General features: G+C 41.5%; 2 protein-coding genes across 7 annotated transcripts in view; both read right to left on the reverse strand.

The window, feature by feature from the left end:
- trpm7 (transient receptor potential cation channel, subfamily M, member 7) overlaps positions 1 to 11,874 on the reverse strand; it is a 39,677-nt gene extending 27,803 nt beyond the window's left edge. For 2 of the 4 annotated variants that reach the window (XM_075464328.1, XM_075464321.1), the window contains exons 1-4: positions 11,653 to 11,853; positions 3,607 to 3,686; positions 2,512 to 2,550; positions 79 to 286 (exon numbers count right to left, since the gene is read on the reverse strand). In XM_075464328.1, coding sequence (XP_075320443.1) covers positions 79 to 286; positions 2,512 to 2,550; positions 3,607 to 3,686; positions 11,653 to 11,655 — 330 coding nt within the window. In that variant the 5' untranslated portion in view covers positions 11,656 to 11,853. Of the gene's footprint in view, positions 1 to 78; positions 287 to 2,511; positions 2,551 to 3,606; positions 3,687 to 4,518; positions 4,699 to 11,652 lie in introns of those variants that run through there. The other 2 variants (XM_075464343.1, XM_075464336.1) reach the window with 2 other exon arrangements.
- A 1,028-nt stretch (positions 11,875 to 12,902) lies between these two features.
- sppl2a (signal peptide peptidase like 2A) lies at positions 12,903 to 25,709 on the reverse strand. 3 transcript variants are annotated; one of them, XM_075464354.1, is made up of 17 exons: positions 25,480 to 25,708; positions 23,835 to 23,945; positions 22,126 to 22,308; positions 21,557 to 21,646; positions 21,118 to 21,251; positions 20,699 to 20,859; positions 20,489 to 20,585; positions 20,121 to 20,222; positions 19,622 to 19,703; positions 18,854 to 18,928; positions 18,438 to 18,494; positions 17,373 to 17,426; positions 16,671 to 16,770; positions 16,185 to 16,265; positions 15,807 to 15,967; positions 14,019 to 14,052; positions 12,903 to 13,388 (listed from the first exon to the last, which is right to left on the reverse strand). In XM_075464354.1, the coding sequence occupies exons 1-17, from the start codon at positions 25,531 to 25,533 to the stop codon at positions 13,357 to 13,359; spliced, it is 1,608 nt and encodes a 535-aa protein (XP_075320469.1). In that variant the 5' UTR covers positions 25,534 to 25,708; the 3' UTR covers positions 12,903 to 13,356. The 3 variants fall into 3 exon arrangements, with proteins under 3 accessions (XP_075320469.1, XP_075320476.1, XP_075320484.1); XM_075464361.1 differs by lacking the exon at positions 14,019 to 14,052 and having other exon boundaries at positions 25,480 to 25,709; XM_075464369.1 differs by lacking the exon at positions 17,373 to 17,426 and having other exon boundaries at positions 25,480 to 25,707.
- Positions 25,710 to 26,883: the final 1,174 nt, after the last annotated feature.

Below are 26,883 nucleotides of genomic sequence, written 5' to 3' on the forward strand. Positions count from 1 at the left end.
TATCAAAAATTGTAAAATGACTGAAAAACAAACAACACAAAAAACGTGCCAACGAGCAGCAACAATATGCCCTTATACCTTGGCTCTGTATGAGTGAGACCCTCCCTGGAAGTTGATGACACCATAGGCATCAGTGGGGCTCGCCTCCGTGTGTTTTTCCACTGACCACTTCTCCAGCTCGGGCATGGGCTCATTGGGATTTTCACCCAACTTCATGTCTGAATATTTTGTGGCCAAGCTGGCTGTGAAGCCAACATGCTGCCGCACCAGCCGCCCACAGCAGCACCTTCAGGTTAAAAAACAAAAACAGAAACATTTTTTTTAACGGCACAAAAAGACAGAATGAAGCAGATCATATGACAGTGGCAGTATTACAGAACCCAGTTTAAAACAATGGTTTTCAAAAGCACAATAACAATAAAAGGCATTGATGAACAACTGAAAACAAGGAACAGGAACCCATGCTACAGTTCCTCAGAATCCTGTTTTTTCAACCACCTTTAATTCCTTTGATGCAGAATGTGTCGACTGACACACAAAGCCAGAAAGGTAACGGTTTCCCTGAGGAGGTTGGTTTTTTTCAGTGGAATTACAATTTCAAAAATATAGCTCATGTGCCAAGTTTCGTGAAAATTGAACAATCTCTGTGACCTGAAATGCTTTTTTAAGCTTTTTGATAAAATTCAAAATGGCGGAAAATCTAGGCATACGCAAATTGACGTCATAGGGTGCGTTGGACTCGTCATGATCCAAGGATTCCAACGATGCCTCATTTGTGAAATTTGGACCAAGTAGTCAAAAGTTATTAGGCTGAATGCACTTTGAACTTTCACGTGTTGGTGGCGCTAGAGAGTACGCTCTTGGGGCATGAAAATTCTTGACTTTGGCTTTGGCTCTTGGCTGATTACGTGTGCCAAATTTCACAACTTTTTACCATAGCGTTCATGGGGCTGCCATAGACTTCAATTGCAGTGGAAAGTAGATCAATAACAATAGGAAAAGCTACTATTCCAATGGGTTCCTGCAGCTTCGCTGCTAGGACCCCCAAATATAGCTGCAAGCAGTGATATGGGGGTCCTAGCAGAGTGGCACAATAGGCAAGGCTTGGGCTGCTCAGGAAGGGGCCATGAGTCCATGCACCAAGTTTGGCATCGATACATCAATGCATCGCAGAGATACGGCCAAATGTCCCGTTTGCGCGTCGGCGTAGAGTTTGATTGGCTGTCGCGGTTAAACGGAAGTGAAGTAAATAAATCCACATGATAACTTATGTGCGGCTTGGTCTGAAGATTCTATGTGCCAAGTCCCGTGGAGATTGGACAATCTCTGTGGTCTGAAATGTTTTTTGAAGGTTTTCGATTAAATTCAAAATGGCGGAAAATCCAAGATGGCGTAGATTACGTCATGAGATGCGTTGACCTCGTCTGTATCCAGGGATTCCATTGGTACCTCATTTGTGACATTTGGACAAAGAGGTCCATAGATGCGAGCAAAAATGCATTTTGGCTACATATAGCGCCACCTATAGGCCGAACGTCACCAAACTTCCTTGGCCTCTTACAGTCATAGTCTTGAGTCTGTGTTATAAGTTTGACGTCATAACATCAAATGGTTGCCAAAATATGGCCTCACTTCCGGTTTGGGGGCGTCAACCTTGAGTTTGATTGGCTTTTATGGAAAAACGGAAGCCTAATTAAAAATTCCACACGATAACGTTTGTGCGGCTTGGTCTTAAGAGTCTATGTGCCAAGTTTCGTGAAAATTGGACAATCTCTGTGACCTGAAGTGCTTTTTTAAGCTTTTTGATTAAATTCAAAATGGCGGAAAATCTACGCATACGCAAATTGACGTCATAGGGTGCGTTGGACTCGTCATGATCCAAGGATTCCAACGATGCCTCATTTATGAAATTTGGACCAAGTAGTCAAAAGTTATTAGGCTGAATGCACTTTGAACTTTGGCGTGTTGGTGGCGCTAGAGAGTAAGCTCTTGGGCCATCAAAATTCTTGAGTTTGTGATTGGCACTTGGCTAATTACGTGTGCCAAATTTCACAACTTTCTCCCATTGCGTTCATGGGGCTGCCATAGACTTCAATAGCCGCTTTCGGACAGACCGTTCTAAGAAAGTAGTTATCAGAACTACCCTCCTCGAATTTCGTTCTGATAACTATCCTTCCCCAGCGGAACTGTTTCAGTCTGCATTCGCACATGAGTCGGGACCACCTGATAGCGCCGCGCGCAGCCGTCTGCTTCAGTGACGTGTTAGCCGTTAGCCGTTTAGCGCTACATTCAAACACAAAACAAAACGGTAAAAGTAAGGAGAGTAGAAAAAACACCACCAAGAAGCTAATATGGAGAGCGGGGAGGCTTCGCTGCTAGGACCCCCAATAAATTCCCAGCCTCATTCTGGTATAACCAAACTGGTTAGCATGAATTCTCTCCAAACTGACCGGACCGGTTAATCCTGGCAGGTAAAAGAGGAAGTCAAACCAGTATCAAACAAACACTTACCGCACTAGCTGTTGGCAAATCTGGCATCCTGGAAGGCATCTGCAAGGAAATTTCCACAAACGCGATCAATCATCAACATGAATATCATCAAATCTGATGCAATACAGGAATAATGTTAAGGTGGAAGTTTGAGGTAGACTAGGCTGTTTGAGGACAATAAAGTGAGCAATCTGATTACGTCGACCTTTAACAAAGAGCTACAAATCCTGCCAAAAGAACTCGATCTCAGTCATTTGCAGGCCTTTGACCTAATGTTAAACAAGCTTATGTTCACCAAGACCTGCAAAAGATCTGCGACAGGCGTTTAAGTGGAGAGAGGCCAATGGGAAATAATTAATGTAAAAAAACAAAGCATAAATGTGTGTTAACAAGAAGGACGGAAGGCATCTCACCTCTTAAAAATGTAACAGAAATGGCTTGTGTTTAAAGGAAGTTGTTAAACAGTAAAAACATGTAGTTCTGGGAAACTTCTACTCATTAAACGACCAAAAAGAATTTATAGATAACATGTTTTATACCAGCTGCTGTATGTGCTATATTTAATAGAGCTCTGAATACTTCTCATACATGCAGTGCACACTGTCAATGAGTCCCCTTGTTAACAAGCCAAGAAGAGGCCTACATACAATCTTAACACTGCTTTGTAAGATTCCCGTGTGCTTGGAGAAAAATCCTGATACGTTTGAGAGAAGAACATCAACTCGAGGGCTCCACAGACACGCAACAAAATACCTTTAAAATATTGATACACATGGAAATAAATGCTGATAAAAAGGTAAAGGGGATCCTGTTGTCTCGGAATGCAATGAAATGTTCAAATGGGTGAACATAAACTTCCAAAAATTAAGGGTTTTGGCAAAGAAATTAAAAGGAAAATAATAAAGATCTGAAGAGAATATGACAAAAAGGTTCATAAGTGGCCTTCCCTCTCACACACTGCAATTAGAACGACAGACAAACGTTTAAAACGGACCCGTTTACCCTCTGGAGAACAGTGGTTAGGGTTTGGCCCTACTTTAAACATACACGCCATGCAATTACATCGTTTCCATGGCTACGCACAGAGGACAAACCAGAAAATGTCAGGGCACATACCTGTGGGGGTCCTTTGACACTGGAAGTATGTACACACATTCCCTCTTGGTGAAAGTGCTTTCTATCCAGGGTTTCTGGGACTGAACAACACATAAAAACAGCTGTGAGCACAACAGAAGGAAAAAAAATCATGTTTGTATTTAATGCATTCGAAATTCAATTTAAGTAAAATGCCCCTGGAAGATCTTTGAAAACAATGCTCTGTTGTGCGGTGTCTGAACAGTCACTGACATTTGTCGGCTGCAGTTTCAAAGCAGAAACAGACAAAGGAGAAAGGGCATAAACGTGCGCTCTGTAAATAATGAACCCATAACATTATAAAGAGAGAGAGGGCATCATGTGGCTCTTAATCCAGGATTTAGACTATAAAAAAATTAAAAGAACAAGAGGCGTTAATAAATTATTCAAGAGAACCCACATTCACAATAACATGAGCTCAGGTATGTGCTTATCATTGCTAAAAGCTTCAAAAACACCATTTCATTTTATAAAAAAAGAACAAAACACTTTCCATATGGTTTTAAGTTCCAGGAATTTTTAATAATTGCCTTTCACTTTATTGTTCCTGCATTGGAGCTCAGGAGAAACCCAGGGGTGATTAGCCCCATTAATCCCTCACAGCACAAAGACGGGAAGTCTGCAAACACCATCGCCTGCTTCACACCAAAGCACTGCAACAACTCCTGAAACTCTAACAACGGTAATACATCTGAACTTAGCAGGACATCGACTCCCAAAGGCAAATTATCAAAGGGTGAAAGAAGACTGGTTTCCCTCATCTGCTGAGATAAGTCAAAGACAACATAACTGGGTTTTAATTCCACTTAAAACAAACAGCAACTCCACTGAAGCATCTGCACACACAGGTCATCCTACTGCTTGACCGATGACGCCGAGCCACTGAGTGTATACCTGGACGTCCTCCTCTTCATCTCTGTGTTTAAGGGCTTTGTACAGGAACATACCAAGGATTCTTCTTGCATCTCCTAGTAAAAACCACTGTCACCGCAGACTCCCTGAGCACCAGAGCATCAGCAACACCTCACTCCACTCTCGGTCTCTGAAGATCTGCACGCAATTTCCATGTGGGTCTCAAAGTCTACAGGGCACACGGTTACCATACAGATCCAGCCAGAGTTAAAAGCTGAGTGATCAGTGAGAGGTTGCTGCCTCTAAACTCCATCCACTGTTAATCTGTAAGAAGCCACTCAGGTGGCAGATGAATGTGTCTGAGACAAACTAGATATTATACTAAGGCTGGGGAGAAAGAGGTAAGGGGAGGGGGGTGGGGGTGTGGGAGAGGATTAGCGGATGAGCAGAGGCCTCAGTGATATATACCTACTTGTCTACTGATGACACACCACCAACTGTGATTCATGCAGTGGTAGACAAAAAAAAAAAACAAAACAAAAAAAAAAAAAGACCTCTCCCAACCACGCAGAGCTCTTTGAGAGGCCTCTTTCGTTTAGAAACTCATTACAGAGAAAAACAGCCCATTCAAAAAAAAATTAAACAAATGATCAAATAGCAGAATCAACTTAGCTAACACTACAACGCTTTGCAGACACTGAGCCCAGACCAGGGTTCACATACTTAGCTGTAATGCTTACAGAATCGTACAATGCACGACAACACGGGGGAGTCTGGAGACGACCATTTCACATAAAAGGTCTTGCATTCTTTATCTTTTTGGGCCAATGCAAAATGTTGGCTTCACGTCTGCAGTGTGATGCGATTGTTGTAGTAAATTATTATTATAACAGCAGAAGGAATGATCACCTTCTTTCCATTTGGATGTGTGTTTTGGCTCAACCTTAGCATGAACCCTGAGTTAACCACAGAGTGCTGACAACCCCAACATTATCAGAGCCACTGATTAAGGAGTTAAATAAAAAGTGAGTGCAGCCAAATGATTGACAATAACCCCCCTCCCTCAAAAAAGAGGCACAGCTCTGAAGGGATGACCAAAACAGTAATACATTTCAAAGAGAACATGCTTATTAAAAAAGAAACTGTAAACGAAGGAAAGCAAAGGATTTCAAGCCCAGCCAAGCTAGACCAACTAGTTCTGGGCTCATTTTTATAAACAGACACAACAGGATACATCATCATTATGTGTAGGGTAGATATTTCTAGACAAATGAGCACAATCTCATACGGTATTTCTCCAATGTTAAAAGCTGCAGTCTGCAACTCTTTTTCAAGCATAATGCCTGGAACTGTCCGGGGATTCTGAAAGTAGTACATTAAATACCCCAATACAAAAAAAAAAAGAGTTCTCTAGGTCCCCTATATGTCCCGCTAGGTCCCTCCAAAGCCAGCAGGTTTGTTTACAAAATTGTAGACCGGACCGGTAAAAGGTAACCAATCAGGTTTACGAGCTGGGCTCTGCTGCCTGTCAATCACCGATTGTGCACGCGCGATACAAGGTAGGCTCGTCCCCACGCTTATTTATCTGGACTATTGAACTTCATTACGGGCTAGTCTACTTACTGTGTCTTCCATGATCGCAAATGACAGGTGAGTTGATGAATGAGGAGTCGTGTAGGCGCATCTGGCGTGCACGTAGACGTGCACGAGTTCTCATGTGTTTTGAAGGGGCGGGACAGGAAGTTGAATAACTTTTTATTTTTCGGTTAAAAAATAAGCATTTCTTGCATTTTGCGACTATGGAGGTCACCGTTTTCAACTTCAAGCGTTCTGATAGATCATGTAAACTCTTAAAATGCCAAAAAGTAGGACTTTACGTATGACAACAACAAATCTTGCAGACTGCAGCTTTAAAAGCTGTGGCTGCATTTTTCAGGCCAACATCTCTCTCCATTTTAGAAGCAGAACCACGATACAATTTCATGTGCGAGAAGCTGGTAATTATTCTTAATATTTTCAGGAATTTTAGTTAATTACCTGCCTAACATCTGTGTGACAAGTACATTTCTTGTCTGGCGGGTGTAACCCCCGGCCAGTTTCAGTAGCCCGGGCCGTCAGTTGATTGTGTTTTTGATGACAAACAGGCATTCCCTGTTGACTTTAAAAACAGGGACAGCTCGAAAGATAAACTCACCGAACTGTGTAATTGCACCATGTGTGTGTTGCTACTAATAAAGTAAAGTAGCTGAAGCAGATGCTAAACAAATCAAAACTTTCCCTGTATCAGACTGTCTGTTTGGGGAGTAACCACCAGGTACCAAGTCCTACATGGTGAGAGCTGTGTTTTTCATTACTCTGCCCATATTTCACTGCAGTGCTCCCGAGGCGGCTGAGAAAATGACTCGTGCTGGTGGGTGTAGTGGCACCATTTTTACAGATGTTGCTGAAACGCCTCACAGCCAGACAAACTGTGGTTATAAAAGTGCAACAGAAAACAACTCAAAATAGAAGAACCGCTCATTCAGACAACTTCAAACTTGGTAATGCTCGGGCCCACGGTATGCATCTGTGTAGATCAGATGAAGTTGTCAAGAAACCACGGCCTGAACTTGTGTTTGAGGTGTTCAATTTAGCAACCTGCTGAACTAGTGACAAATACGACACACACATTATGAGCAGAGGGAGGTCTTTGAGCTGTGCTGTTAAGAAATGGCTTCAACAAAACGCCTCCTCCTTTTTGATCCAACTCACTGTAACAGAGTGTTAATGAGACAGATAAAACAGGACTGCTAACCTGTAACTATGGCACCTGAGAATGTCAGGCAACAAAAGACTATCTTCAGAGGTCCTGCCAACAAACACTCACACTCTCTCACTTCCTCCTTCCCTCCCTTTCCTCTCTGGCGTCTCTCCTTGTGCTCCATGTTTTCTGATTACTAGGTTGGTGTAGCAACAACACCTCTCTGTCCCTCCCAGTGGATCCAGTGAGTTTTATTCACTGGAAGCCCTGTGTGTCGTTGGGAAGTACTGCGTTTACACTTAATCCAGACGTGCCTCTTTATCTTTTAACCGTCATCCCACAGCGACGCACACCCCAGCACCTACTCCTCATCTTCCATTTCCCACCGTATAACAAGGCAGGCTGGTCAACTCATCATTCCTATGGCCCTGCCTGACGTAATATGGGGCGAGATAACATCTGGCCTGGGATTCAGTTAACCATAAGAAAGAGTGGAAGCACTGGGCTCAGCACTTTAGTGTGAGCAGTAGACACACACACGCACACAAAAATAAGAAATTCTGTAGACTTTGAGCACATTTACTTTGAGAAACATTTTCAAGTGCACTGATTGTAGTAAGGCTAGAAGCATTTCCCTCTCTTCGAAAGGGAAGATTAAAATAATACCAAAGAGATCTGACATTTTGCACCACTTGTGCATGGCCGGAAGCATGGACTCAGAACTGGGGCATCGTCCACGGTACGGTGAGCCTAAGCCCTTGTCATGAGTTTTTTTCCATGCCAAAATTCATTACTTTCCAATTCAAACTGGGTCACCGAAAAAAATTGACGCCAGGTGTCAAGTCAAGTTTTTTAGAAACAAATACAACAAACCACGTGAAGAATGACACGCATACTAAGGTGGCAATTCCCTTAAAAGCTGTGGGCGGAGGCCACATCCCATCAAATCTGATTCTGAAAAACGCTGTAAGGAATAAAAGGAGGGTCTAAAATTCTCTGCTACAGCGATGGTCGGCCAGCGGATGAGATTTAGCATTCTTTGTGAAGCAGCAGGATTCTTGTGAGGTTCACACGATATCCATCACAAAAGAATCCACCTTGTTAGGCAGGATAGAGCTGATCTTAAAGTACAGCATCAGTCAACAATAGTTGCTTTTAAAGGGTGTAGATGCTGCAACTCAATCGAGCTATGACTGGAGAGCGTTTCATCACAGAAGGTGGAGCAAAGAATGACTGGGACATTTCCAGTGGCAAAACGTTTTCCTCTTCTCCCGACAGGCTTAAACTATCACATGCCGCAATCAACATGGGAAATATGACATCTCTTTTGTTCCAAGAAGCTGTTTTCACACAGATCAATAGCACAATAATAAATTAATAAATAATTAGCTCAAATAATTGCCATTACACGATAAAACTGTTAATTACGGGTGGCTAAAGTTCACTCGTAACAGACGGACCGCTCACTCAATCACCTGCATCACTACTTTTTTCTAAAGCACACACCTTCAACACTTACTGAACAGTGACTTTCTAGATTGTTCTATAGGACAAACCATCCGGGGAGTCAAGTTAGGATTTAGCAGGACATAAGTCAGATTTCAGTTGATATGACATTGATAAAATATTACTCATATCCAGATGTGGACTAATCAATTTGGAATCCTTGCCACAGCTGAGTCTTTCCTAGATCGCAGCATATAAAAGGATGTTAAATTGAGGGGCAATGAGTTCATTATAGCCTTCAGATAAGATTCCAGGAAGGCTGCACACAGAACTACATACAGTCACGAGACCAAAGTATGACAGCTCTCCAGCTTTCACACTTGTGCCCTCTGGGCAAAGCTCTAAAACCCTGCACGGCATGAGCTGATACAATGCACTGAGTCTTATGTTGCAGAGCCCACACCTGGTACTCGTGGTCACGAGAGACTTTGCAACCTTAGGTTCAAGCAGTCAAAAGTGAATAGACGGCTTCAGGGACATGCAATGTTACAGCTTCTATACATCTGATCTCTAAGAAAACAAAGTGATTGCTATTAAAGCAGTGACTGCCCATCTTCATTTAAACATTTCAAATATGCGTTTGGTGAATTGCCCTACGATGCTCTTTAGGGCGGTCTGGGGAGCAGGAAAGTCAGCGATATAACTGACCCCGAGTTCCAGCCCTGCAGAGGGAAACAGCCAACTGGATTCTAAAAAAAAGGAGCTCATAAAAATCACCAAGATGTGACCAAATTTTCACTTTTTTGTTTTGAAAATCTAAATCCACGGCTAGTGGAAAAAAACTTTATCAGCCTTCTCCAAATGAGCTCTTGTGTGTGTGGCACAAATGGATTAGAGTCAGAGATAACAGAGCCCAGAGATGGATGCCAATCACTCTGCAGGCCTAGGCGTGTGTACAAGCACAAGTCAAGCAAGTCCATACTGGACCACAAACAAGTTTTGCAAGACTATTTTCACACTGCCTTAAAGCCCAAGCTGTTTGCGACTTAAACCAGGTGTCATTATTTCAGGGAGCGCAACTTGAAAACAAAGCTGGTGATACAGATACAAATATGATGACCATTCAGATGGAGCGGCATTAGTTCTAATCATAGGGTTACTGTCAGACGGCTCAGAACAGGAGTGTGTTCCTCCTCCAGAGGTAAGCCAGGGCATGTGACCAGCTCAAGGCAGAACTGGGAGAAAGAACAGTCCAAAACTCATTAAATAAAGGCAGATACCACGAGGGGCGAAGGTTTGATTTAAAAAAAAAAAAAAAAACGAACCACCCCTGTGGTCCTTACCAGTTCTTAAAATTAAGTCAACAGACCCTTCGATGAACAACAACACACAACATATTCCAATTCCATCCGTTATTGAACAAAAATGAGTGAAAATGCAGAAACAGTGTGTGATAAACCAAGTAAAGCCCATGACTCAATAACTTATTGAACCACCTTTGGCAGCAGCAACTCACTAACTGAACAAATCCTTTTCTGTATGATGTCGTCAGTCTCTCACGTCGTTGTGGAGGAATTTTGGCCCAATCTTCGTTAAAGCACCGCTCAGTTGAGCTGATGTTTCAACAAGTCTTGTAATTTGAACTTTAACATTTATCCTGCTGAGGCCTGTAGAGCCGGAGGACGTGTGTAACTGAAGTGAAGCACGCCTGTTTGTTTTTAGTTTCCCTGGCCCCCAGCACTCAAGTCACATGACCAACGATACCAGCCTGGCGAATCAGGGAGGAGTACGTCCGCAGTAGCTAGAGCTCAGCACTGCGGATCCCCGTTTACAACTGCCAAAATCAGCATCGTTTGCGAATGCTTACGTGGGCTCCGGCGTCTTTGAATCCTTCCACCTATGAAGTCGTATTCCAGTATTTAATGTAAATGGACAGTGCATTCGCGATAGAAACGATATAGAAACAGGTTAGTATAAATGGCAGCTAAGACCACCTGAATACTATTAAAGCCCAAAGTACAGTGTCATTGGTGATTTGGTCAGTATAAGCCAGCTGTTTACCAACATCACTGGAATCAACACTGACTCACAGCTGTGGCCACGGGACATCGTCTCTATCCATTATCGCTGAAAAGCCACCTTCTGCGGCACGAGGAAGGGCTAGACAGGACATTCTTGGGAAAAGAGTAGGCCGTGTTTGTCACGAAGGCGAAAAATGTCACAAGTTACAAACAAATGTCGAGGCAGGTCCTCGGCAATGACTGCAGCGGGCCTTGAACCCCAATTCACCACACAGGCGTGGGTGTGCAGCGGTTTAATTTAAGTCGTGGGTGTTATACGTGTCGTTGTTTGAATACCACTCAACATCCCCCACCCCACCCCACCCTGTCTGAATTAAAAGCCCTCAGTTTGAAGAGACTTGGCAGCCACTCAAGCTGGCATTGACTTGTTACTGGCAATGACAGCGTGTCTTGTCTGACATCGGAGACAGCTGGAAGAAAAGTGTGTCTAACAAGTGCCAGCAGCTCTGAACCCAATTGTTTTATCCGTCCCGAGTCTGTCCGACTATGTGGCGACCAAGCGCCTTTTGTGTTGTCTCATGGTTAAAGAAAGCGCTGCTAACATCGCATCGCAACCTCCGCAGCTGTAGCTAGTTAGCTTAGGTTAAGTCCCTAGCGCCGACTTTAGCAAGCTAGCTATTTAGCCTGCTAACGCCCGAGTGTGATTTTGGGGTTGAGACAGTGTCACCGTCTACGAATACTAGATACACTAACGTTACAGTGTTTAAATCAGAACAACCAGACAGACGGCATACACAGCAAATAGCCCAGGGATCTCAGGCTGGCTGCCTGGCAGCATGCATGAGGAGGGGGGGGGGGGGGGGACCTGCCACTCAAAACCACCGATCGGTCACGACGATCCTCCGCGCCAATTAAACAAGACTAATAAACCGAGAGCAGTGAGCTGGTTACTCAGGGAGGCTGACGTACCATTCTCTTCACCGTTGAGACTCAGGAAGAGCTTTGTCGTGGCTTTTATCCATCTATCGGTGGTGCTCTCGGTTAGCCTTGGAAGGAAAGCCCGTTGGACGTTGGAGAGATCCGCTTCGGCTGCAGCTCCAACGGAAGGTTGCTTTTTCATAATTGTGCGACTCCAGACTGACGCTGCGTAACGAGCCGGCTGAGTCAGCCAGCTCACGGTCACGTGGCCGGGGCGGAGCCACCAGCCACATGTGCGCTTTGTTTTAGTCCCTGATAAATACAAACAGCCAGCACAAAGATGCATTGTATTTAACTTTGCTCGTCCAGTCTCACCCATTTGGTCCGGCTAAGGGTTAACCTGCTGACAGAACACCAGCAGATGATACATTGTCGTGTCACAATGGTTTGTAAATATTTAACCGCACGGATCATTTATAAAGTGTACCGATTTGCACAAGCTAAGTTATGACAACAAACGTCGAGACTGCCTGTGGTATCTTGGTATATCAATGAGTAGGTCCGAGACTTCCTGATCCTTTGCAAGGGCTTTTCTTGCAATCCACCAACATTGGCCGTCAGCATACAAGTTACCCTGGGGAAGTTACGTCATCACTTCTCCCAGCCCGGGCGTAGACCCTTGGCATCCGCTACAGTATATGCATTCCGGGTCAAATACACTGGCGCCCTCTATTGGTCCTTAACTGTAATACAGCTACTTCATAACACTGCCCTTTGTTAATCTTCATCCACACTGGTTTTGCTCTTTCATCAGCGAGACCCGTCCAATGGTTTGCTGAGCATTTTCACCAAGGTCTGAGTTAGATATCAGATCTAGTATATATCTAGTAAGATTATTTCACACCTAGACGAGGAGACACTACGTTTCATCTTCAAAAAACATCTGGCAGCTGAGTGATGTGGAGTGTCATGGGAGCCAGTCTGTTCTTAGATTTATTCTGCAGGCAAATATCATTCAGAACGACGACACACCGTGACTGCACATTTACTACCTTGGTGGAAAAAAAAAAGACCTAAAAGAGAGAAAACAATGATGGTAACAAAGATTTTTAGTAACACACATTTAAGGAACTTAAACCTGGCACAACAAAAAAATCTCTTTGTAATTGTCGTGCATCCAAATTGCCGCGCATGTATGGTTTATCCCCCCCAACTAAAGCAGCTGGTGATATTTTAAGTTTGATTCGTGATATTTTTATTTAACAACGTTTAAATGGAACAAAACCCATCACACAGGTATGCAAAGTTCTTCATTTATTATAAGGCAATGAAATAAGTCACATCTTACAAACAGGTTACACAGAAACCCTTATTATCAAAATGGGTCATACTGTAGCTACAAGTAATTTAACACCTTTCCCCCCCACCCTGCCCAGAATGAAACAACTCAAGCTCAAAATTATAAAGTGCGTTCTCATTTTGTGGTCTGCAATCATCACCAAGGCAAAGCCGTTACAGTTTTCTCAAAGTGAACCTTTCCAACTTCTCAGGCACTACAAGTGTTTTAATTAACTTAGTCATCTCCGCTCTCCCTGTATCACATCTGTCAAAATGAGTCCACCTTGTCAGAAAGGCTTGATCGATTACATTTGTTCCCTTGCTTTGTAAAAGTAAAATGTATTTTTTTTTTTAAAAAACAAACAAAAACAAAAGCATCCAGCAGTGGGCTCCGTGCTCGGCTGCAAGTCAGCAACTTTAAGCGTCTACGGAGCGGTCAGTTCTTCCCTCTAAAGAAAGGAAAGAATATGTTAATAATTAGATCTGGTTCTTTGAAAAAGAGACAGCTAAAGAAAGAAAGTCCAGTCACTTAGAGGGGATTTGAACTCATACTGCACAGAGCGTACTGCGTATACAACAGCGGACAAGCAGTATGTTTTAAAAGAAAAACAAAAACTAAACCACAGATCCAAAAATCCATGCCACAGCTCTCCCACATTAACTACAAGCAATACCATGCAGAGGGCAAAATGAGTAAGTTGAGTAATACTTCCTGTTGATTGGACAAGAGGGACGAGTGCAGAAAATGGAAGATTAACAAAACATATGAAACAGAAAAGAAAATGCAGAAACAAAGAGATGAAGTTGATGGTATTCCAGGGCCACAGGTCTAAAACAGCTCCACCTGATACTGTGGCTGCACCACAGAAGATTATTTTCAGTCAACCAGAGACATCTGGTGGTGAATTAATGCAAAACTCTGGGCCCGCCGAGATTTTGTCCCACAGCATTTGACAGATGCAAACACATCGTCTTTAGATGTGAGACTGACCCAGGAAAACAGGAGTTAAATGTAAAAAGAAAAATGGATGAAACAAGCTAGTTAGAGACAATAAGACACTGCAGGGTTGGGAACACACCTGGCAGCAAAGGTTCCCTGGTTGAATCCAAAACCTGGTGAAAATCAAGCAAAGTCAGAATCGCATCTATTCCCTGCCTTTTTCCCTGCCTTCATCACGCTTCACACACAATCACACACACGCTTGCAAATGTCTAGCAATTTAAATGTCTTGAATCAATCTGTAACCTCAGCACAAGGAATGCTGGGTAACATGGTGGAATTTATTTGATCTTATTTCATTATTTTACTTTTTACTGATTTTTTTTTAATGAATGGTTTTCCAAACATGTCAACTGATGCCTTAGTTCATTTATGTCAACCTGAGACATGATGACACACAGCTGAGAAGGAGATTTTATACAGTTATTTTTCATACAGTACGAGCAGCAGCTTTGACCTATGACGAGCTGGGCAGAATACAGACAACCTGAGTACAATTAAAACAGTTGCTGCTTCCTAAACGTTACTGCTGTATCTCTGTTGATGACGAGATCAACTGTCAGGAGAATTTATCATCTTGTTTTCTCACACTTATGTCGTTTGATTTAAGCACATCGTTTCCCTGTAAACCTGACTTGCAGTCGTTTCTCATTCCACGTTTGTCTCTATAATATCTGTGTGTGTGTACACACAACAAGCTATTTTCCCTGCAGTTTGGGATCATAAGTGCTTGTTCATCACTGTAATCATTTTATATATATATATATATACATACACACACACACACACACACACACACACACTGGACAATTTTAGGACTAAATGAGCACTACCAAAAGGAATCTTACAAAAAACTGCAGTAGGCCATGTTCTACGTTATTATATCCCAAACAAATGACATGATATGATCTCGTGTACAAACATAGTACGTTTAGCAATAGAAGCTAAGATCATTTTTTATACTTCTCTTTATTTTAATATAATATATATATATATATATATTAAAAATATATATATAATAAATATTTTGAAAAAGTTTAAATTCAAAGTTATATTGAAATGTATCTTAAAGCCCTGAATACAGCCCCAAAGAAATAGTCATCCACCCTTCCATCCTTCCATATTTTCTTCAGACAACTTAAACATTAAATATTTTCAACAGTTATGGACCTCGTATTGTATTGAGTAAAATACTGTGATAGTGGACCTCAGAAAGGAGTGAAAATGGGAAAACTATCAGGATTGTCTTTTTTTTTTTTTTTAATAACTTTTTTTTTTAACTAATAATATCTCTATGGCTGTTTAAATCAACTGCAGATCGACAACAATATGCTGTGCAGAGAGCTTAAGTTTTGTTCCCTGGACTGAAATAACCTTTAGAAGACAAAAAGTTCGGCAGGGCTGAGCAAGAAATGGTAAGGTTGTTATTTTTGTCTTGTTATGCACAAGCAGCTTGCAAATGAAATGGGAGCCTTTTCCATATTAATAATGTAAACATTCAAATTACCATCCTGTTTCTAGCAGTGACCGCACAGATTAGCATGCTGATCTTGAGGAAGGCCCTACGGCATGCACACAAATTTGAATAATAGTTTTAATAATGTGTTCCAGCGATCAGCGACTCACTACCAATTTCTGGTGCACTTAGCCTTTTCACTGCATCTACATGGTCTTAAAGATAATATTTTGTTGATTGCAGTTTCACAAACCGGTTTCGACATTAAAATGTCACATCGGAGGAACAACATACTGAAAATTTGAGTCGATCAATTAAAAAAAAAAAAAAAACACAGAAAAACACAGTATTAGCTGCCTAAACTGGGCCAAACCCATACAAGAAAAACTATGTTCCCTCTGCTCATCTCACCTCGTAGGTGGTTCCTGCCCAAAACTGCCTCATCTCTCCCCTGCACCCAGCCACCACGGCAGAGGTTATCAGGGTAAAAGGCACCAAGTAGAGCAGAGCAGGCTGGCCCATCCCTGACAGCAGCATCACAGCAAATGTCAGTATCATTCCCAGCAGGTAGGCTACAGAGAGTGACAAACACAGAAAGAGAGCACTTAAAACTTGTACGTCATAGTCAAACATGTGCAATAAACAGATCTTGCACACTACAATGATCTAAATCCACACTATTATACCTCTAAGCTGACTCATCAAAGGTTTAACTTAATATTTAAAATCTTTTTATGCTCACAAAAGGTAACGGTATGATAAACTGATAATGAGTGAGGTGGAAGGTACCTATGCAGCAGCTGAGGAAGTAGATCTTCTTGCTACTGTTGACCCAAACATCAAACCTGCTGCAGTAGGCCACCAGGAGACCTGTAAGTTCGGTGACAATGCAGAGCGTGAGGCTTACAAATGTTGACTGTTTTCTGATTTTTCAGTCTTTGAAATGACACATCCAGGCAATCAAAAGTGCTCAAGCTGGAAGGTGCTGTGGGCCAGCAGGTTAAAACGTCAAATTAATGTTTCTCTTTTGTTCTTTTTGGGGGTTTTTTTGGTAAGAAATAATAGGAAAATGCAACGAGATGGATACCAAATTATTTATTAAATTGAGAGTGGTGTTAATGACTTTGTATCCATCACTTCCAAACTCAATCAGCAATACAGGAGCACAGCCATGAGAAAAAGTTCATATGTTTTAATATTCTCCGATTAAAGTTACTGGCAGCACCAACAGGTTATCTGTGTTTGAATGACTAGATTGTGACACTTTAACCTTACCTGGAACAATGATATCCCCATAACCCAGAATGGAGAACTGCATCCCGCACAGGTTCTGAGCCCAAGCCGAGAACCGTGGGACACGCATCACTACTGGTAGCTGAGGAAAAAAGAAAGAAAGAAAAATGAAAAAGATGCTTGAAATGGCCAAGTGTGACACTAAAGTTCTGGGTGAATGTAGCCAAATCTAGTGGCTATGTTTAATGTTAAACCCAGTCTGACGAGAACCTATGGTGAAGAACTATAAAAGTATCTTGGTTTTTCCAGAACACAAGTGTCTCGATGAGCTGTGTGCACTACAAGAACAGCTGATGCACAATTTCAGCTGAAGTGAGGCAACAAATCCCAGCCTCAGAGTTGGTTAACAACTGTACTGGTAATGCCTGCGCACAGTGATAATGTACAGTTGGTTTTTTGTGTTTTAGCATTGAGGTGCGTTTACTTAAAAAGCTGAAACACCATTAAAGCTTCTCTTTTAATCGATACCTGTATTATACAGACTAATGCCTTCATTATAACTTGCATAAGGGATCTTTTTGAAGGTTGGTGTGCTGGGTCAAGATGGTGCATGTGCATCTATATGGGATAGAATTCTTAAACAAATCTAATGAAACCCCACCATCACCATCACACTAAACTGGGATACAGCATTGGAAAAAAAAAAAAAAAAAGGTAGTGGATATGTAACAAGTTAAGTCTTACTTTCTCAGAGGGAGCCTGGGGTTCAGCAGGGATCTCCACCATGTTACCTTGTGTCTACGACAGAGCCCACCCAACCCCAGCGCACAGTTAGTGGAGCAGTCTATCCTTACCCTCAGAGCATCAACAACAGCCTGGATGTTAATAAAGCCAGTGCAAAGTTGACAGGGAAATCCACCAAGCTTAGCTTTTAGATCATTGTTCAATGCCAAATCTGTGCTCACTACCAGTTCATTTCAATTTGTGTTATTCGGTTGTGTGACCGGTTAGCCAATTTCCTCCCAGGATTTGATGCATGGCTTCCCATTTTTTATTAATTGTGGACATCCTAACACAGTCGATGTCATAGAATTTTCGGAGAAATCGGTGCTACGGTCATAATATGACAGTAGGTCTTCAACTGGTGCTATAGTTACTTTAAGTTGTTCTGAGCATTCAAATGTGACATCTTACAAGAATAAAGGCCAGCTTATGACAACATGTTCGACGTGATCCTCGCATCCTCTCGTTCTTTGAACAATGAGGAAGGAGTGCAGTCAGAGCTCGGAGGAAAACCAGTCAGTCAGGAGCCAGTGAAAGCAGTACCAGTCACTCATTATTTTATAATCCAATTTTTCTGATGTATTTTGCAAGCTGAAGAAGTTTGCCGAGGGGATTTTCTCCCAGAGATGCTCAGAGCGACATAATCCATATGGGAGGAGGTTTAAGTCCCATAAGTGAGTGTTATATTACATATTTACAACCCATCTTATTTTTTTTTTATTTCTATTCTTCCAGCTTTAAAAGGAACCGTTTGGCTTGATTTTGGTCCCAAAATGTTTTGATTTATGGTTTGGGTTCAAAGTAACCACTCATAATAGGAACCAATGTCATAGGACGCCTGTGCTGGAAAGCTTTCTTGCACAAAGTCCTGAAGGTAAACTTCTCCAGTTGCACGTTTGTTTCCTAAAAATCCCTATTTAAGGGCTGTTCTTATTTTTGTGGATTTCCAATTCTATACTTTGCACTCTGCTTCAGCCACCAGCTCCCACCCCCTAAAAATAAGAAAAAAACAATTCGAAGGGTTACCTTTTCTCCAGAGGCATCTGGGCCAAGGGCTACCTGCACCATGATGCTAACTCCGTTCTGTTGAGAGATGCCATGTATTTATATTATGTATTAAGTGTTATGCATCACACTGCAACTAAAGAGCACCAGAGACATCTCATATTCAGCAACACTAAATGTGGTTGTGACTCCCTTTATTAATCATTAGATTTGTACTAAAAAAAAAAATATGACTTTGAATATCAGTGATAATAATTGTTGACTGGATTTCAAAACATTTTAACCTTGGGTGGACAATTAATTAGACATAAACATGAGAACTACTTGACAGTGTGAATCACAGTGAACAGAAAAGGTCTACCTTAAGTCAGTGACAGTTAAGTAAAAAACAGCTGTTATAGCCTTGAGATTTTGAGGGGAAAAAAACATACACTAACCTTGGTAAAGAAAGGAGTGATGAAAACAAAGAAGACATCGTACACAAGTAGGAGGCTCAGCAGAATCACACAGATCTGTGAGATGTCAGAGGGAAAAACAAATCATTCTTAAACTGAAGATTCAGACTGCTCCATTAAAAAGGAATTACAATTACAGCTACGGTCCCTGATATTTTAAAGGTGAAATGCGTCAACTAAAAGTGAATGTGTCAGCTTCCTGTCTGAATGAGCATCCATAAACACTGCAAGGACAAAGTGACCGGGTCACTTTCACTTTCAACATGACACACGTCTAAACTGCGTGCAGTAAGATTAATGGACAGATATGCAACAGCATTGATTCAGAATATGATCTGCTTTTTAAAGGAATCCCACACTAAGCATTACTTAATAAACCATCAGCACTTTCCTAAGCCTAAGTGCTTTTTCACAGTGCTCTTGAGCCAAACAAGTGGAAAAAAAACCCAACAACAATTCAAACGTGTTCAAACAAGTTTGAGGTCAAAGCTGGAGCTGCAGTCTCTCATCTCTAACTGCCATAGGACACAGAGCTCAGCAAAGACGTGGCACAACACTTTAACAAACCATGAACATTTAATGCAACCCATCCCACATCTGAGACTGGCTTGAAAGCCCAAGCAGACCCCCCACCCCCACCGACTCCGGTGACCAGCCAACCCTTCAGTTAATCTTCTGAACAAATTGACAGAACTGGCTGTTCTGTTGGCCATGAGGATGTGCAAGTCAGCGCAAGTGCTTAATACGTACCTTGAAATTGGACAGTGAAATGGTCTTCATGAAGTTGAGGCAGAAAGCAACGCCAAGGAGGTCCTGCAAGATCCAGATCCATCTATAGGGACACAGCAGCTTTCTGATCTACTGCCTTTTTTTAATCTAAGCATGGGTTCTAACAGGTAACTACAGCAACAAGCAGGGCATCTCTACTTCAGGCTAAAGCAGAAAGGATATATCACAGCATATATGCCATTAGAAATAACACTAAAAGTTAAAAGCGAACTCATTAATATATGCTTAAGAAAGTACCAAGCCTCAGGTCACTGTTTGCATCATGATGATCTTACTTTCAGACACTAGTCCCATTTATGCAGCTGCATGTAATACAGGTGACAGAAACATTTCAACAACAACGTGAGCGCTCAGGATCACTTTCCCCGAGAGCACTTTCTCCTACACCACTCAATCTGCCCCGCGGGGTAATGGCACAGCCTTGTTTAAAGTTTCTACTTAAACCGCAGAGGTGCGTTACCTGTCTTCATTTCTGTAAACTCCCCAGACCACAGCAATACTAATGCACACAGCAGCCAGCAGGACAGACCTCACTGAGAAGTTCTTGTTTCGGACAGAGACACTATAAAAAAGAAACACACACAGACTTAAAAACAACAAACACAGGCTCTTGGGTGGAAGAGAAAGACAATGTTTATCTTGTCAAGCTGGGAGGAATTACTGCATTATTGGGAAAAAAACAACTGAAAAATAAGTTTTTTGTGCACAACCGGTTGTTTATCAATTAGGATAGAGATATATTTGCTCAAGCCGAATTAAACACTGTTAACATCTGCATATTTTTGTAGTTGGGTTCATAATCCTTTTTGAAACAAGGGATGCTCGTACCTTAGAGTGCCACAGCCAACTTTGTCCATCACTGCATCAAAACAGCTGAAAAGTGCTGAGGCAGAAGCGAAGCAGAATATAGCAATAATGATGTAAACTGGGGAGGAATAAAAAAGAAAAGCGGATCACATCAGCGAAACACCAGGTAACGTTATTCTGTCAAACCCAAAAGAGCGCGTTTTCTGGTTTTCTTTTTCGGGATGAACTCACCGAGAATGTTGTAGAAGTAGTACATCAGGACCAACATCCCACACATCATGGCAACAAAGATGACCACTTTGAGAGGAGAGTACAGGAAAAGCTCTCCACTGTCTGCTTTGTTTTCACCACCTCCTCCTCCTCCTCCTCCTCCATCACTATTCAAACGGTCCCTGCCATGAGGAGGAAAAAGAAAATTTTTGAGAGGAACGCGGGGCAAAATCCACAATACTGACGCCTATTCTGGTCAGGACAAAATTGATAGCACGGCAACTCGTGTGACTGGTGGGAAAGTGCAAAACATTTATGACACGGTTACTGCATCTACAGTCACCTTGATAATGTCTTCACAATAATATCCTTCTTGCTTAATCGATGATACATGTGAAAATGGAGTTTAAACTTTACAAAATAGGGGATAACGAGCTCACCTCTCACAGGCCCCGCTCCAGAAGCCACCTAAGGTGACTGTCAAAACAGAAATCAGTAGGATGACCGCAATGCTTGGATCGATCTTTGCATAAGGCGGCGCATACAGCTTCACCTGCATTTCCTCACCAAATACCTGAGGACAAACAAGAATGACTAAATAACAAGCAGCTTCACAGTCTTGTAGGTTTTTTTTTTGTTTATACCACGCTCACATGTCAAATGGGTATTTGGTGAGTGCAAGATGCGAACCTACGACCAAAGCAAACTTTTCATTTTTCACAGAAAACATGATCGTCAATGTTGAAAACTTCCTTCCACGTAAACAGATTATTATTATTATTATTATTAAGGCTGGGAGACGATGAAAGTTATCAGATGAAACATGGTAAGTTATACGTTTTGTATGACTAGATGCGACGGTTGACTGGGATTTCTGACCTGCCGTGCTTCCAGAAAGTCCCTATACCTCATGAGGGCCAGAGGAATTTTGACCTTTGCATACTCCGAGTTGTTGGCTGAAGGAGTGATCTGAAAAACAGAGTATTATGGAGGACGAGGTGAGACTTTGTTATCCGGCCCTAAGTGCAATCAAAGGTATGCGGCCAAAGAAAAAAAAGGAAGGTGAACTGCTTATAGTGACAGAAAAATGCAAAAAAAAAAAAATGCAAAAAAAAAAAGGCATTTCACTGGGAAAATGTGTCTACACAGAACTGAAACTTCCAAAACCATTTGTGTGCAACTTCTTTCATTCTGAAACACTTTCTGTGGGTGCAACGTACAAGTTACACTGTTGTTTCCTGACAACCACTCATAAAATTGCACACCGCCTAATGACTAATAATTGTTACTGAGCCTTTTATGCAGCAAATTAATTTCCATTTCAAGTAATTTTCGATTTAATTCCATTCAATTAGTGCTCTGATGAGTTGCAGATGTTAAAGAAGAACTAATGACAAACACCAAAGGGAAACGTCCCTTTGGTGTTTGTCGTTAACAACACGTCTTACCAATGATTTGTTGCTTGCAATGAGCAAAGTTGTCGCTCCGAGACTCTGCGCGACAAGAGCTTTCTGACTGAAGTCACAGTCCCCCCTCATCACCACCACTGCTTTGCCCTTCAGCACATCTGGACTGAACCCTGACACGTTGCACAGCAAAGCGGAGGTCAAATTCACCAATGGGAACTGTGTCTGTAAAAAATAAAAAGGGTAGAACAGTCAGGATAGGAGGAGCTTTCTGATCACGATGGTAAATATTATAGTAAGTTATAGTAGTAGTATAGCATAATTAAACATCTGCAGCTCATCCAGAACGCTGCTGCTAGAGTTTTAACCCGGACTAAGAGATCTGAACACATCACACCAGTTTTAAAATCTTTACTCTGGCTTCCAGTCAGTCACAGAATAGATTTCAAAAGCCTGCTGATGGTTTACAAATCCCAGAACGGTTTAGGCCCAAAATACATCTGTGATAAGTTCAGAGAATATAAACCCAGCAGAGCTCTTAGGTCCAAGGACTCAGGCCAGCTGGTCCAGTCCAGAGTCCAGACTAAACATGGAGAAGCAGCATTTAGCTGTTATGCTGCAAACAAGTGGAACAAACTGCCAGTGGAAATTAAAGGGGAACTGCGGTATTTTCAACATTAAGCCTCTTTTATGAGTCGTCTGCAATGTTTTAGAACCCCCCTCACCGCTTTTTTGATGTTTACTGCTGTCTCCGGTATTTGCCTAATTTTGATTCATCTCAACCTGCTTCAGAACGGCAAGTCATGCGCATGTCCAAAAAGGTCCGTAAAAGCACAATAAACGTCCGTTTTCAAAATAATCAACTCACCGGAGTGGTTACTGGTGTGCACTGGTAATCCATATCAAATTTCGTGGCGAAAAGTTGCTTCTGTCGTGTTTTATTTGTCATTTTGTACTGGTTCGTTGATATTACTCCGCCACCGCTAAGAAAATAGTGCGAGCATGAACGAGCTGCCAAATAAAACACGACAGAAGCAACTTTTCGCAACGAAATTTGATATGGATTACCAGTGCACACCAGTAACCACTCCGGTGAGTTGATTATTTAGAAAACGGACGTTTATTGTGCTTTTACGGACCTTTCTAGACATGCGCATGACTTGCCATTCTGAAGAAGGTTGAGATGAATCAAAATTAGGCAAATACCGGAGACAGCAGTAAACATCAAAAAAGCGGTGAGGGGGGTTCTAAAACATTGCAGACGACTCATAAAAGAGGCTTAATGTTGAAAATACCACAGTTCCCCTTTAAACTTTCATCAAATGTAGACATTTTGAAATCCAGGTTAAAAATATTTCTTTTCTCATGTGTCTATGCATGAAATCTGCACGATATCTTTTAATTTATCTGGACTGTTGCTTGTTTTTAAATTAATTTAAATTATTTTATTTGTTTCTCTTTATATTCTTTTATGTATTTTTAATGCTTCTTCCACTCCCTGCTGCAATGCGTTTATTTTATGTAAAGCACTTTGAATTGTTTTGTACATAAAATGTGCCATACAAATAAATTTGATTTTGATTTGATTTAGTAATGTACAGTTGCGTCATGTCGACTTTGATATGAGCTAACCACATTTGATTGTCTAAAAGCTCACAAAACAAAGTAAAATACTGACATATACATTAAAAAAGCATCTAAAATTCCATCAGAAGCAAGAGATTCTGGTCTTAGAAGGGATCAAAACTTACTGCATTGTCGAGTGTTGGTGAAAGGGGAGTCCAGGAGTGATTGTGAACGATGCAGTACTCTCTATTTGCAACTCCATTCGAAATGTGCAAGATGGCCTCTTGGCAATTTATCTGTGGGGACAGAAATGTTATTCTAAAACCGATGAATCCAACAAACACATACAGACTCTGTGGTCAAACAGGGACTTTGAATGTCACAGCTGGTGAATATAAAGTTCCCTCTGCATTTTTGGCAACAATGTGACTGCCGTTTCCTTTATGAAAAGGAAACTGCACCTTCTGACTGTCGTGCCAGAGAAATAAAGAGCACCAATATGTTCTGGGTAAAGATGCTGAAGGGAAAAGTATGTTCATGCTTTACGCCCACAACGCCATAACGTCCCCTGACGTTTTTTGACAGGCTCTGTCAACTGTAGTCAGAATTCCTCTGCCGAGTTTAATGTCAACTTTCATAACAGAAGTGAAACAAAAAAAAACTAGATCTATCTGGAAGTGTAAACCATTGCCAGGCAGCTGGATTCTCATGAGACATGCTTTATTATGATCACTACAGGATCCAATCTGGCCAAGCTTGAACAAATATGTGTGTATTTGTCCCAAGCTGATCACTGGAAGAGTTCAAATTGAAGTAATTATGTTATCAACATTATGTCACATTAGTAAATCCGATTGCTTTTGAACACTAAACCTAAATGTAGGAACTTTGAAACATTAAGTTGGCTTTTGCTATCGACTGTAAACAGGGTGCTTGCTCTTTTTCCAAATTAAAATTCCAGACTTTTTTTAAAACTGATACTTTTTTTCCCCAAGACCTTAACTTTATGTACTTGTAACTTGTGTGCTTACTGCCTACTTCATTGGTTGAGATTGTACCAACTGTGTTTATTAGAAATGTTCATTTTTATAGGCTAGTATTCAATGAACAAATGCATTATTCACAGTTGTGTAAAAGTAAAGTCGTTTTATAGCCTACCTTCCCATTTCTCATTTCACAATGCCTTTGAGCATACTGTAAAATTCTACCATACATTTATTTTCCATACTTTATTAAGACTTTCACACAAAATTCAAGACTTTTCAAGGTCTGGAAAACAGTGCTTCAAAATTCCATACTTATTAAGACTTTCAAGACTGGCGCAAGCACCCCGTGTAAAGTCTTCCCCAGTGATTAGTGATGAAACTCAGCCTCAAGGCGGTGAAATACACTGAATACTGCGCCTCCCAAACTTCTGCTGAAATCACCAAGCTGTTACTTCCTTATTGACGTCGGGGAAATCACCTTCTGTCAAATTTCCATTTAAAGCCAACTCCAGTAGTAACAGGCGAAACCCTTTCGGTTTTGGATACTTTTGTATACATTAATGTTTACCCGTCATTTAGTAGCACCTGTGCGGCAAAAAACAATTTGAATCTCAAAAAGATTAACCCACTAACGACTCAAACAGCTAGCATCAACTAGCATTGTTAGCTCTCACCGCACTCAACAGCCTCCATAAAAAAAAAACAGCTCTTTAACACAAACATTAGCACAGTGGACTTGACGCATAGGAGGATAACTGCGAACAATTCACGGTGGTCTATCTGGCCGTGTTTTCTACGATAAGTCAGGCTATCAGGCCCGCCAGCTGCTATTCTTACAACTTACCTGCGATGTAAGGAAAACGGCCGTCAAAATGACGACTCTGAACAGTCCCTCCATTTTGATAACACTCGTTTGTTTCCACACCGTTTCGGAGCTTCGATATGAATTTATGGAAACATTTTTACTGTCTAAGTCTCTTGTGTCGTCATGGCCGTTGTTTTGTTGCTAGTAGCTGCCAGGAGCTTCCTGTATATGCTTGTGACACGTGACACACTGAGCCATAAGTTTCTGTTCCTCCTCACGACGTCTCTGCCACTGACACAGACATGCCGGACTGACTTGATAATAATCAGAATGATAATCACGACGATGACGATCAAATCTGTTGGCCAGCGAAAGTGAAAATGTTATTTCTCTTCAGTAATATTCTTAAAAAAAACATTAAACGATTAAAAGAAACGTACAATTTAGTACTTACAGTATTTTACACTCTTTTTGTTAAAGGGACACTATGTAATTTCTTCCCCCATCTAGTGGTGGAATGAATTTGCTCTCTAGCGCCTCGCGTTTTCAAATGTGCGTTGCAACTTCTTGAACTACGGCAGGCGGTATGTGTCAAGATTCAAGAAGCTATAGCTTCAGACTCAAGGTCCATACAAACAAAAAGACATCAAGACACACAGTACAAAGGATTACATAACACACATACAACAACACTATAAATACAGATGACAGATAACATAAGTTGACATAGCCTTTGGTGTGCAAACAATGCAATTAGTCATATTCCGGGAGTTACCGGAAGTGACGTTACTAAACTCCCGGTAAACTTACAAACTTTCTAATGCCTCGTTTTGTGAGTTAAGAGCCTATGTGTACTACGGCAGAGGTTTGGTAACAATCAATGCATTATTAGTGGGATCATTTACGAGATAAAATCTATTTACCATTAGCGCCAGTAATAAGCCATTCGGCAGACGTGACGTCAAAATGACGTCATTTCCGCTTGCAGGCCTGGCGTTGGGGAAAACGCGATTCGAAGTGCTTTATGTCCCACTCGGCACTTCGTCGTTTCTCATAGACCGGAAGGACATGGCAGCCTCCATAGAGCTTGCCCGCTCTATGTAGATACAGACAAGTTATTCTTCACTCAGGAGGATAATTGAGATTTTTGATAGAGATAATTTTACACCAATAAAGACTAATTTATGCAAGAATATGTTGATTTGAGCTAATAAATGACTTAATATATTACATAGTGTCCCTTTAAACAAAAAAAGGCAGCCTCGGCTGTCTGAGAGGAGTTTGTTCCATAGTAGCCTTTTTTATATATATATACCTCCAACAATACTGTGTATTTAGTTCACTAATTTGAAGGGCTGAAGTTCAGAACAGGGTCAGGGACGGTTCACAGAGGAAAAGTGCAATCAGACCTTTTTTTATAAGAAACTTGAAATATCAGAATAT

The sequence above is a fragment of the Odontesthes bonariensis genome, chromosome 1 (assembly GCF_027942865.1).
Source record: "Odontesthes bonariensis isolate fOdoBon6 chromosome 1, fOdoBon6.hap1, whole genome shotgun sequence".
In the NCBI taxonomy this organism is placed as follows: Eukaryota; Metazoa; Chordata; class Actinopteri; order Atheriniformes; family Atherinopsidae; genus Odontesthes; species Odontesthes bonariensis.